General features: G+C 41.5%; 1 protein-coding gene across 4 annotated transcripts in view; it reads left to right on the top strand.

Annotated features, from left to right (window-relative positions):
• The window catches only part of cyrib.S (CYFIP related Rac1 interactor B S homeolog), a 69565-nt gene extending 58444 nt beyond the window's left edge, over positions 1-11121 (top strand). For all 4 annotated transcript variants that reach the window (XM_018223963.2, XM_018223962.2, XM_018223964.2 and 1 more), the window contains 5 exons: positions 2066-2182; positions 3855-3934; positions 4578-4704; positions 6411-6481; positions 8749-11121. In XM_018223963.2, the coding sequence (XP_018079452.1) occupies positions 2066-2182; positions 3855-3934; positions 4578-4704; positions 6411-6481; positions 8749-8812 (459 nt within the window). In that variant the 3' untranslated portion in view covers positions 8813-11121. The remainder of the gene's footprint in view (positions 1-2065; positions 2183-3854; positions 3935-4577; positions 4705-6410; positions 6482-8748) is intronic.
• Positions 11122-13845: the final 2724 nt, after the last annotated feature.

The following is a 13845-nucleotide window of genomic DNA, read 5'->3' as shown; positions in this document are numbered from 1 at the left end:
ACTGTAAATGATAAGGATATTAGAAGTCACTGAGGGGTTGTTCTGTGACCATATAAAGACACAAGGCTGCAGGCTGAGTTATACAGGGAACTCTGAGCATCACTCGTGTATTATAAGGGATAATGTACCCCCTACTGTAAATGATAAGGATATTAGAAGTCACTGAGGGGTTCTTTGACCATATAAAGGCACAAGGCTGCAGGCTGAGTTATACAGGGAACTCTGAGCATCACTCATGTATTATAAGGGATAATGTACCCCCTACTGTAAATGATAAGGATATTAGAAGTCACTGAGGGGTTGTTCTGTGACCATATAAAGGCACAAGGCTGTAGGCTGAGTTATACAGAGAACTCTGAGTATAACACTGAGGGGTTCTGTGTCTATTAATGGTAATCCTGTGACTTTTAATATGTATTTTAATCAGATAAAAAAATATATGAAGTTATTTATGTTGAGTTGTTTTTTCTTCAAACATTGCACCCTATAGTTTTTTTACCATAACTGTTACCTTTCTTCCTGTACAACGAAAGGAAATGTAATCCCTTGCAACATATTATTATAGAATTGCTCTTCTGAGCACTTTTACATTTCACATTCTTTTTTTTTTTTTTTACTAGTTTTCAAAACATTATTCGTTTTTACACAGTGCTAACAGAATGAACTAGAAACAACATTGCCACGTGCTGACTGGACACAGAAGATACAAAATGATCTCAGCATACCTCCCAACTGTCCCGTTTTTAGAGGGACAGTCCCTCTTTTACCAGCTCAACCCACAGTCCCTCATTTGTACTGGAAAGTCCTGTTTTTCTCTGCACGGAATAGCCAGAAAAAGAAACAAAGCTTCTAACTTAATTGGCTTTTGGCAGAGAGCCCAGAACAGCCACAGCAGCAGATAAGATACTTTTGTAACAATTTCAAGATAAGCAAATAAGTAAATGTAACAATATAAGATAAGCAGGTCTCTTGGGAAAAGTGGGACTCGCAGCTTAAAGGGCAATTCACCTTCATTAGCAAAACTGTAATAACTGAAAAAAACACAGAAATATGTTCAAACTTAACCTGCAAAATGTTGTAAAAAGAACATGGTAATTAGGGGGTGTGGCCACAAAAATTGGTGTGGCCAAAAATGTTTGCGCGCGGCAACTTTTTTGGCCCTGTTTTTATTTCCAAAATGTTGGGAGGTCTGTCTTAGTAAGAAACGGACATTGCTCTGCTTAGTTCTGGCCAGACATAAACATTCAGCTGACTCTGCTCACCAACTTCATTTCATTTTACCAGAATGAACAGTAGGTGGCACCTCTCTTTCCAATTCATTTTAGTAGCAAATACTGCTACAGGTATAGGATCCCTTATCCGGAAACCCGATATCCAGAAAGCTCCGAATTACGGAATGGCTGTCTCCCATAGACTCCATTTTATCCAAATAATCCACATTTTTTAAAATGATTTCCTTTTTCTGTGTAATAATGAAACAGTCGCTTGTACTTGATCCCAACTAAGATATAATTAATCCTTATTGGAGGCAAAACCAGCCTATTGGGTTTATTTAATGCTTAAATGAATTTCTAGTAGACTTAAGGCATGAAGACCCAAATTACGGAAAGATCCGTTATCCGGAAAACCCCAGGTCCTGAGCATTCTGGATAACAGGTCCTATACCTGTACAATATTGAAATCTAGAAGAATAAAATGAATGTAATTTGCTAGATTGCTCAGAAGAGCAATTTACATTGATTTATTTGGAGAGTTTTCCTTTCCTTTGATAACAGGTACCACAACGAGGTGATCAGTTCTTTTTTCAAACCGATATATATCAGGGCACGGACACACACAAACAGAGAGAGAAGAAAGTATCTTATCTGCCCCACTAACGTCTTCCACTTTTGTTCTGTGTTAGTTGTGGGAAGGAATCCACATAACAGGGGTTCCACTTATACCAGTAAGGGAAGTGGCTCAGCATGAACAGGAGCAATAAAGCAAAGATTTCCCTAAATAGCTACTTCTTCTTATGTCTTCTTATGTGTTCCTCATTCTCACATCCATTGTGTTCCCTAAACAGGCAGAGGGAGAAAACGAAGTCAATAACGAACTGGCAAACAGAATGTCTTTGTTCTACGCAGAAGCCACGCCCATGCTTAAAACCTTAAGTGATGCCACCACCAAGTTTGTATCGGAGGTGAGTGAGTACAGGGACTTAAATAAAGGGACTTAAAGGGATTCTGTCTTATTTTTATGGTGTCGTTTTTATTTCTAAATGACACCGTTTACACTGCAAATAATTCACTCTACAATAGAAAATGTCATTCCTGAACCAGCAAGTGTATTTAGTTGTAATATTGGTGTGTAGGTGCATCTCAGGTCATTTTGCCTGGTCATGTGATTTCAGAAAGAGCCAGCACTTTAGGATGGAACTGCTTTCTGGCAGGCTGTTGTTTCTCCTACTCATTGTAACTGAATGTGTCTCAGTGGGACCTGGATTTTACTATTGAGTGTTGTTCTTAGATCTACCAGGCAGCTGTTATCTTGTGTTAGGGAGCTGCTATCTGGTTACCTTCCCATTGTTCTGTTGTTAGGCTGCTGGGGGGTAATATCACTCCAACTTGCAGTACAGCAGTAAAGAGTGACTTAAGTTTATCAGAGCACAAGTCCCGTGACTGGGGGCAGCTGGGAAACTGACCATATGTCTAGCCCCATGTCAGATTTTTAAAAAAATCTGTTTGCTCTTTTGAGAAACAGATTTCAGTGCAGAATTCTGCTGGAGCAGCACTATTAACTGATGTGTTTTGGAAAAAAAAAAACATTTTATTCCCATGAATGTATCATAAGGTGGCCATAGACGTTAAAATTACGATCTTTCCTGGAAAAGATGTTTCCAATAAAGATCGTTCGTTTCAATACACACGTGTAGAGCTGAATGGTCAGATATACAGAGAGAAACGATAGAATTCTACCGGTGTCTGACGATTCAGCACTAACAATGGCCGATGTTTGGGGGCCTTCAAAGACGCCAGATCAAAATTTCTCGGACAGTCCGATTGAAGAGCCGACCGATTTCCAAGTCTTCTGCCGATATTGGCCGGCTCTTCATCCACCATACACGCACCGAATATCGTACGAGAATTTGTTTCATACAATATTATCTGTACGTGCATACTTCTCCCTATCATTTCCCTTCTTCTAATCTCATAGGATCACGCTGAGAGTATTAAAATATATATACGGGGTGAAATTATATTATAATTCTAAGGCAGTGATCCCCAATTAGTAGCTCGTGAGTAACATGTTGCTCTCCAACCCATTGGATGTTGCTCTCAGTGGCCTCAAAGCAGGTGATTATTTTTGAATTCCTGGTTTGGTTGTATAAAAACCAGATGTACTGCCACACAGAACCTCCTGTAGTTGCCAGTCCACATTGGGGCTACCAATAGCCAATCACAGCCCTTATTTGGCACCCCAAAAACTTTCCTGCTTGTGTTGCTCCCCAGCCCTTACAATTGAATGTGGCTCATGGTAAAAAGGTTGGGGGTCCCTGTTCTAAGGTACTAAGCAGGTTTTGTTATTCTGGGATGGATATATTTTTTAGGGATGTACCGAATCCAGGATTCGTTTTGGGATTCGGCCTTTTTCAGCAGGGAGGAAGTCAGGTGACTTTTTGTCACAAACCAAGGAAGTAAAAATGTTTTCCCCTTCCCACCCCTAATTGGCATATGCAGATTTGGATTCGGTTCGGTATTCGGCTGAAGGATTCGGGGGTTTGGCCGAATCCAAAATAGTGGATTCGGTGCATCCCTAATATTTTTTGAAGTTTGCTCCTTTATTAACTAAATTGTACTTTGTCTTTTGCACAGAACAAGAATTTACCAATAGAAAACACCACTGATTGTTTAAGTACCATGGCCAGCGTGTGCCGGGTAATGCTGGAGACGCCGTAAGTTCCCGTCTTTCATCTCTTCTTATGAGTGTTTGTAGCAGCCTGAAATGATCACATTGAGGGTCATTTATAAACATTGGGCAAATGTGCACCTGGGCAGTAACCCATGGCAACCAATCAGATCTTTACTTTCTTTGTTCTACTTGTAGCTGAAGGAAAAAACTCAAAGCACAAATGGTTGCCATGCGTTACTGCCCAGTGTTTATAAATAATACAGCACTTCAGGTAGCTGAACCGTCATCTGGGCATCTTCTGAAAGCCAAAATCAGTCGAGGATGTTGGGAGTTGCAGTTCTGTTATACAATGGATCAAAATCTAAGGGGAATTAATTGACACAGGGAGATACCGGGTTGATCCTCATGGGGAATGCAGGGCGTCGGGGCAAGGACTGAATCAATGAGCTGATGGTAGTTGCTCCAACTCGGTTCAGCCTCAGTCAGTAGTTGGCCCGACGTAGGGCCCCACACATGGGCCAATCAGCTGTTGACTTGGTTCATCAGCACCATAGACCTCCATTACTCTATTTCTGACTGCAGCTTATCTTCATCACAATGTCTTTGCTTTCCTAATTCTGTATCCCAACCTTCCTAGGAAAGAGAGCGGATTCAAGTCTAAGTAAAGCATTTTCTTATTGTTCCAGAGAGTACAGAAGCCGCTTTACTAATGAAGAGACGGTATCGTTCTGTCTGAGAGTCATGGTGGGAGTCATCATCCTCTACGACCATGTGCACCCAGTGGGCGCTTTCGCAAAAACATCAAAGATTGATGTAAGTCACTGTTTGTAAAACCCCCTCCCCGCTACTCCCCCTCCCCGCTACTCCCCTTCTACACTACTCCCCCTTCTACACTACTTCCCTTCCCACTACTCCTCCTTTACACTATTCCCCCCTCCACACTACTCCCCCCATCTACACTACTCCCCCCTCCCCACTACTTCCCCCTCCACACTACTCCCTCCTCCCCACTACTCCCCCTACACACTACTCCCCCTGTACACAACTCCCCACTACTCCCCCTCTATACTACTTCCCTTCCCACTACTCTTCCTCTACACTATACCCCCCTCCACACTACTCCCCCCTCTACACAATTCCCCACTACTCCCCCCTCTACACTACTTACCTTGCACTACTCCTCCTCTACACTATTCCTCCCTCCACACTTCTCCCCCCTCTACACTACTTTCCTTCCCACTACTCCTCCTCTACACTATTCCCCCTCCACACTACTCCCCCTCTACACAACTCCCCAATACTCCCCCCTCCACACTACTCTCCCCTCTACACAACTCCCTACTACTCCCCCCTCCACACTACTCTCCCCTCCCCACTACTCCCCCCTCTACACTACTCGCACAGCAGACAGTCTGCACTATAAAATGCATTATTCCTATTCACTGACTACATTAGCAGAGCTCAGTGTGAGCAGAAGCCTATGAAAGTCTTGTCTCCAGTCAGAGAATGTGTCAGACTAAGCTCCGGGCAAACTGCTTCACTTTCGTGCCCCGGCTAAATGCGTTTTTAGGAGACTTGATTTTAATGCCGGCTCTTTAGCACTAAATGGAGGTGTAACATGGGCCTCATGAACTGCTGACTGGGTCTCACTTACATCAAAGCTCATAGGAAGTAATTTATATCAGTATATATATATTTAATATATTATAGACAACTGTACTAATGGGGTGTCAATGGCACAATCACTAGGCCAGCAGCTGTTTTGTGCTCTCTTATAGGGGAAGTTATCTTAGCATGTCGCAACTTTTTAACTTGTCTTAAATTTTTTTTATTGTATTAATGTTCCTATTGTACTTCTTTCCAGTCTGCAAATGAACACACTGGGGTTCTTTTATATACACAGGGCAAATTTGCACCTGGGCAGTAACCCATAGCAACCAATCAGAGGTTTGCTTTCATTGCTCAACCTGCAGGTGGCTGAAAAAAGCCACTCACTGATTGGTTGCTATGGGTTACTGCCCAGGTGCAAATTCATCCACCTTCTTGTCCTGTTGCCTGATTGCTAAGGGAATTAACCCCTTGCAATCACATAGTACAGGTATGGGATCCGTTATCTGGAAACCCATTATCCAGAAAGCACCGACTTATGAAAAAGCCATCTGCCATAGAGTCCAGTATAATTTTTCTCTGTAATAATAAAACAGTCGCTTGTACTTGATCCCAACTAAGATATAATTAATCCTTATTGGAAGCAAAACCAGTTTATTGGGTTTATTTAATGTTTACATGATTTTCTAGTAGATTTAATGGTATGGGGATCCAAATTATGGAAAGATCCGTTATCCCAAAAAACCCAGGTCCCCAGCATTCTGGATAGCAGGTCCCATATCAGTAGTATAAACTCCAAGCCTGATAGCGGCAATAAAGAAAACACCAAAAAATCTAAAAAGACGGCTTATTGCAAATTGTCTGCCCCCTACTAAATGTATCGCTCTGTTGTTTTTTTTTCTTCTCATTAGATGAAAGGTTGCATTAAAGTTCTGAAAGAACAGCCTCCCAACAGTGTAGAAGGTCTTTTAAATGCTCTCAGGTATGTATGGGCAGATCTGACAGTTTGTAATGGGAATAACTGTTCCGTTGTAGTTCAGCAATAGCTGCAGGTTCTGCTGATGATTGTTCCCACATAGAGGGCATTGTATCGTCTGCCGTGGGGTCATGGACACGTTAGGTTAAAGTATCGCCCGGGCGGGTGACGTGAAGCAACCGGCAACTTGTGATTTTTAATTTCCCATTATTTACCTGATGGAGACTCTCCTTTTTGCATGGCTTTCCAGTAAAGTAAGTAAGTAAGTAAACAGCAGGCTGCTGATAGGTCTAGTAACCTTACTACTAGTTACTGTCCAGTGCAAGGCTGAACCCAAACACTGTCAGGACAAAAAAGAAACAACTCTTGCGGGTTACCCACAAAAACCTGCGGCACCAGGTTGCGGGTAGAAGTTCCGGGTGCAGGTATAGACACGGGTTTGCGGGTCGGCCCTCGGGTCTTCTCAATGGCAATTTTTACTCCTTTTTTCTGATCACGTCTACTTCCGGTGATGTCACTTCCGGTTTACAATGACAGCACTTCCTGATTCTTGATAGTCAGCGGGTCCGGGTTGCGGATAAGGTACTTGCGGGTCCAAACGGATAAGAATGCGGGTTGAGGGTCCGGGTTTTGGATTGCAGGTTGCGGTGGCGGGGACTCCAAACCCGGGTATGTTTCTATAGTTTTGCTTTCATTGATTCCATAATCGTATGCAACACATTCAGATAGGAATGATGGCTAAATGGGTTGGGAAGGGATCAGGAGGAGCCTAAAATAAGTTGTTTCTTCAAGGTACACTATATGGCTAGAAGTATCTCGGCGCTCCAGTCTGTTGAGTTCCAAAGTATCTTTAAAAGCAAAATCACTGCAAGAAGTGTTGATAGAGAACTTGGGGTTTTTTATAGGCAATCAGAGGCAAACAAACCTAAAATCATCCTGTGCAATGCCAAGCACTGGCTGGAATGATGTAAAGGTCGCTGATATAGGACTCTGAAGCAGTGGAAACAACGTATGGAGAGACAAAAAGCATTTCACCTTCTAGAAGTTTGAGGGAAAGATCTGAGTTTGGCAGGAAAAGATCGTAATTTTAACGTCTATGGCCACCTTAAAATCTGATCGTCTGAACGACCGATCACCATGGCACGAAACACTCCACACACAGCCCGAAAATCTTTGTTTCTATGGCCATCTTAACAACAGAACAATAGGAAGGTAACCAGATAACAGCTGCCTGGTAGATCTAAGAACAGCACTCAATAGTAAAATCCAATAGTAAAATGTGACACATTCGGTTACATTGAGTAGGAGAAACAACAGCCTGCCAGAAAGCAGTTCCATCCTAAAGTGCTGGCTCTTTCTGAAATCACATGACCAGGCAAAATCACCTAAAATGCAGCTACACACCAATATTACAATTAAATACACTTGCTGGTTCAGGAATGACATTTTATATTGTAGAGTGAATTTTTTGCAGTGTAAACAGTGTCATTTAGAAATAAAAACTACACCATAAAAATCAGGACAGAATCCCTTAACTAAAGATGGTGCAGGAGAACAAATGGTTTTGGCCAGTTTCCATGGCATGGGCAAGGGCCTCTGATTCTATTTTACAGGGTACAATGACATTCTTGACAATTCTGTGCTTCCGTCTGGTGGCAACAGTTTGGGGGAAGATCCCTTTCTGTTAGGGCAAATAAATACCCCCATGTACAAAGCATGTACAGAATGGGTTTGCTGAGTTGGAAGTGGAAGAACTTGACTTGCCTGCACCATGCCTTGACCTCAAACCAACTGAATCCCTTTGAAATATATTGGAAGACCAACTGAAAACTAGGCCCGATCCCCAATATCTGACCTCAACCCAAAGTCCATACTGAATGGACTTGCATAGATGGAAGTGGAAGACCTTGACTGGCCTGCACCATGCCTTGACCTGAACCCAACTGAACATCAGTGCCCAACCTCATTAATATGTCTGACTGGAAACAAATCCCAGCAATGATGTTCCTACATCTAGTGGAAACCTTCCCAGAAGAGTAGGGGTTTTAGGAGAAACTTCATATTAATTGCTTTGGTTTGGGAATGAAGTGTTGAACAGGCAGGTGTCCCCTTATTTTTGCCCACATGAGGTACCAAGGGGTGTTTTGCTTTCATGATTTTATTATGGTATCCATAGGTTTGGGGTATGGCATGTAAGTTTGGGAAAGCTGTTCATTGGGGCTCATCCAAAACTAATCTGACATTGTTGCTTGTTTCATTTGGTTCCCGCTCAGGTACACAACAAAACATTTGAATGATGAGACTACCTCGAAGCAAATCAAGACGATGCTGCAATAACGGCGCCACTAGATTTGCACCTCCTGTGGTTAGAAGACAGTATTCTGCAATGACTGAGATACACAGGATTTTAGTGATTGCAATGACTTTCTCCCCCGCTGCTCCTTTTATTTCCACCCCGGCTCTACCTTTTTGCCCTTCCTGCTCTCCCCTCCTTTTTAAACTGTAATTCTTGTTCTTAAATAAGCTCCATCATCTTCTTTTTTTTGTGCCAAAATCAGTGAAAACTGAAAATGCTAAATCCTGGGAGGCAGTTGTACGCGTCAGAATGGCGTTTCAGTGGCAGCTATTTAAGCGTTGCGTTAGGTTTCCTCTGTATGGAAGAGGGCTCTGTGACTTGAACTAAATATTTTTTTTTAAAGAATTTCTTTTTTTTTTTTTCTTTTTAAATTTTATTTAGTTTTTTTGGGTTAAAGAAAACTTAATATTTAATATTAATTACAGTGCATGGCGGAATTGGCTACTTCTGCTTTAATGAAAAAGTTTAAAAAAAAATTCTATTGCCGCTTTTTTTTGCCCCAGATAAGAAGGGCTTATAGCACACGTGGTATTTTGACCACCACCCCTTTTTAGTCCCATTCAAAACGCCACCGCTTTGACGGTGAACCACAAATTCTCAGAGATCCTTGCCTGAACACCACTTTGGTGAGAATCCCTGGGAAATCTTGGGTGCTAAAGTGGTTCCCATTGAAGCTCTTGAGGGCAATCTCTGCAAATCGAGGTGTGCGTTACCCTGTTTTATTTGGGCAAAACCACAATTACGTTGGACCCATTGCGTTGACTGGATGACTTGAGGGTTCCCATAGATCCTTACCAAAAACCACACATGTGCCTGGTTTCTAGTAAGAATCAATGTTGATACAATTATCATTTAATCATCTCCGAAACGTTATGACATATGATGGATGTCACATGCTTTTACTTGGTCAACCATAAGTGGCGGGCCTCTAAAGATAGAGACCTAAGAGTTTTTAGAGAAGCTTGTCTAAAATTACTGGCAAGTCTTGCATGTTAGCTTGATTCCCAAAAATCATACATTTGCTTTCAGGTGACATGATTTCTGTTGAGGCACTAGAGGGTGATCTCTGGAAAGTTGTGACAAATTATGCTACCTTGTTTTTCTTTTTACTTGGCCAAAACCACAGGAGTGGAGGCCTTAAAAATGGTCAGGGTTTACAGAGATCATTAATTAAAATAACAAATATTCCTGGTTTCTGGTTGGGATTGATGTTGAGGTGATCCCCACTGGAGCTTTGTGAGGCATCTCCAAAAAGTCATGGCAGATAATGACCCTTCTTTCTTGGTCAAATCCACAAGTGGGGCTTTAAGAAATAGTCAAATAAGAGTTCCCATAGATCCTTGACTAAAATCACATATATACCTGGTTTCTGATTGGGATTGATGTTGAGGTGATCCCCCTCTGGGAGGCATCTCCAGAAAGTCATGGCAGTTCATGACCCTTCTTTCTTGGTCAAAGCCTCAAGTGGGGCTTTTAGAAATGGTCAAATGAGAGCTCCCATAGATCCTTGACTAAAATCACACATATACCTGGTTTCTGATTGGGATTGATGTTGAGGTGATCCCCACTGGAGCTCTGGGAGGCATCTCTAGAAAGTCATGGCAGTTGACCCTACTTTCTTGGTCAAATCCGCAAGTAGGGCTTTTAGAAATGGTCAAATGAGAGGTTACAGAGATTATTGACTAAAATCACACATATACTTGGTTTCTGGTTGGGATTGATGTTGAGGTGATCCACACTGGAGCTCTGGGAGGTATCCCCATAAAGTCATGGCAGATGCTGACCCCTTTTTTTTTTTTTTTGGTCAAAACCACAAGTGGAGTCCTTCAAAAATGGCAGAATGAGAGTTCCGGAAGATCCTTGTCCAAAAGCACACATATACATGGTTTCTGGTGAGAATCAATGCTGATACCATTCCCTTTAAAGCACCTGAAGGTGATCTCCAGAACCTCATGGCGTATGACGCCACACCCTTTTTCTAAAAACTTTGGTCAGAACCCCACCTGGGCTATTAGCCTACAAGAACGAGCAGATTTGTTTGTTAGCCGTGTTGTATAAATTACAAAGAAAACAAAATGGTACCCAGCACAAGGATTTTCATGGATTCCTTAGTAAAGCAAAGTTTTCTGGTTGAATTTGGACTCATTTTTGTAAGGATGTATGTTGTATGTTTTAATCTTTGATGACTAACATTAAACCATGTGATGTGTGCGTAACGATTACGTATGCATGTTTATGTCCAATGGATGGCTGTAAACAAACAAATAAATAAAAATCAGCTTTCATTTTTCTAAGTGTGTCTTGTACAGAACTTGTCCGTAGCCTCCAATGAAACAGCTGCCTCCAGCGGTCAAATTGTCCTCCACTCTGCTTAAAGGAGAAGGAAAGCTACGGAGGCATTTTATTGCCAATAGATTAGCCGCAATAGTGCAAGCTAGAATGCTATATTTATTCTGTAGAATGTTTTACCATACCTGAGTAAAAAGCTCTAGAAACTCTCTGTTTGTTTAGAATAGGAGCTGCAGTATTAATGTGGTGTGACATCACTTCCTGCCTGGGGAAGAGGAGCAAACTGAGCATGCTCTTGCCCAGGGCAATGAGGTTTAAGCTGAAGGCAGGAAGTCTGATACAGAAGCCCATGTGTACACAATAGAAGGAAAGAAATGCAGTGTTTCTTTTGACAGAGGACTCAGAGCAACATTACTTTGGGGGTTTACTGGTATATTTAGATGGACCTTTCTGATAAGGCTTACTTAGTTTTAACCTTTCCTTCTCCTTTAAAGGATAAGGAAACCTTTAAAATAAGTGAATGCAAAATTGATGAGGGGGGCTATTCTAAGCACTTTTGCAATGTACATTCATTATTTTTCTTTAATTTCAAAATTTTAAGGGATACTTGTGCTGTTAATATGAATGAATTTTGTTACAACAGCGCCACCTGCTGGTCAGTTTCTGACTATTCTGACCAGCAAGTAGTCAAGGAAGTTGTCAGGAGAAAGAAAGAGGCTGCTCTGATGTTCTTCTGTTTAGGAAAAAAAATTGAAGCCTTTCTCACATCTTTCCTAAGCAGAAGAACATCAGAGCAGCCTCTTTCTTTCTCCTGACAACTTCCTTGACTACTTGGTGGTAAGACTGGTGGGAAACTGACCAGCAGGTGGCGCTGTTGTAACAAAATTCATTCATATTAACAGCACATGTTTCCCTTAATATTTTAGAATTAAAGAAAAATAAATAATGAATGTACACTGCAAAAATGCTTAGAATAGCCCCCTCATCAATTTTACATTCACTTATTTTAAAGGTTTACTTTTCCTTTAAGGACCTTGTTAGACATACCTAGGCATGAGTTTCTTAGAAAGAAGGGCTGAATAAGAAGCACTTACCCTTTAAGCCACACATTTATGGCGTTCACTGGAAGTTCCCGGAATGTGTGTGGCCTCCGATGTTAATGACTGTAATTAGTCAGATTTACTGCCAACTTGCACCCCTTTGTGATCATCCATGTTTGGTACCTTTCTGTATTGGGTTTCCATCCACTGATTAACTGCCACCTTTACGTCTCCCCTATAAAGAATGTTAATGGCCCCTTTAGAGCGATCAATCTAAAAAGCTGATGTATGTGTAATAATGGCTCCTGTTACATGTTTAATTCAAGTTTAAAGCAATACCGCCGTCCCTTATTTAAAGGAGAACTAAAGCCTTAAAGAATATAGGTAGAAATGCTGTATTTTATATAATGGCCTTTTGTGCCAGGTCAAAGGTTTAGAAGCCCTGTAACTGTAATGATCCAGGTCTTCAGAGTTGTCAGTGGGAGCTCCCCATCTTGGATCTTGTTAGGCATCTTTTGTGTCAGTGGCTCTGCACATGCTCAGTGGGCTCTGGGCTGTTCCAGAGTTGTAGAAAATTAATGGAACAGGGGAATGCAGAGATGCCAAGCCAGATCCCAAAAGATAATCTTGAATCTTTAACTCACAGCCTCGTTTTTGCAAGGGCAGTATGGGTCAAGCCTGTCTGTTCTTCAGCCAATCACTGATTGTTGTTACATAGCCCCGCCCCTGTCATAAAAGACCATGTCTTTTTTCCAAAGTTTAGGGGAGGGAAGTCTTGTCTATGTCGCAAAATCTTCATTACAGAGCAGACTCGTCAACCCCCCGGGGTCTGTATTATGCAGTCTTGTATCTCCACAGGCCTGGAACCACTGAGTAGGGAGAATGGCTCATTCACAACTTAAAGGGGTGGTTCACCTGTAAGTCAACTTTTAGGGGCAGATTTATCAAAGATCGAGGTGAATTTTCGAAGTAAAAAAATTGAATTTCAAGCTATGCTTTGTGTACTTCGACTAGGGAATAGTCCAAATTCCATTTGAATTTGAAAAAAATTCCAATATCGAACTTTATCATGTACTGTTTCTTTAAAAATTCAACGTCGACCATTCACCATCGAAAACCTGCCGAATTGGGGGACCTGCTAGAACCTATTTGGAGGGGTTTTTTTTTGGGAAACACTTCGACTCGTACGATTCGAATTCGACCGAATACAGACCTTTTAGATCGAAAACAGACCTATTCGACCAAAACAAACCTTCGACTTAATTTCGGTTGGTCTTTTTGGATTTGAATTCTGAAGTTTTTTCAATTCGAAATTCGACCCTTGATTAATATGCCCCTTAGTATGTTATAGAATGGCTTATTCTAAGCAACTTTTCAATTGGCCTCCATTATTTATGTATAATTTTTTAATTATTTGCCTTCTGACTCTTTCCAGCTTTCAAATGGGGGGTCACTGACCCCCTCTAAAAACACACTCTGTAAGGCTACACATTTATTGTTATTGTTACTTTTTATTACTCATCTTTCTATTCAGGCCTCTCCTATTCATATTCCAGTCTCTTATTCAAATCAATGCATGGTTGCTAGGGTCATTTGTACCCTAGCAACCAGATAGCGGAAAGTGCAAACTTTACAGCTGCTGAATAAAAAGCTAAATAACTACAAATAATAAAAAATGCAAACCA

The sequence above is a fragment of the Xenopus laevis genome, chromosome 6S (assembly GCF_017654675.1).
Source record: "Xenopus laevis strain J_2021 chromosome 6S, Xenopus_laevis_v10.1, whole genome shotgun sequence".
NCBI lineage: Eukaryota > Metazoa > Chordata > Amphibia > Anura > Pipidae > Xenopus > Xenopus laevis.
The sequence above is the reverse complement of the archived record's forward strand: the minus strand, read 5'-3'. Positions and strand labels throughout refer to the sequence as shown.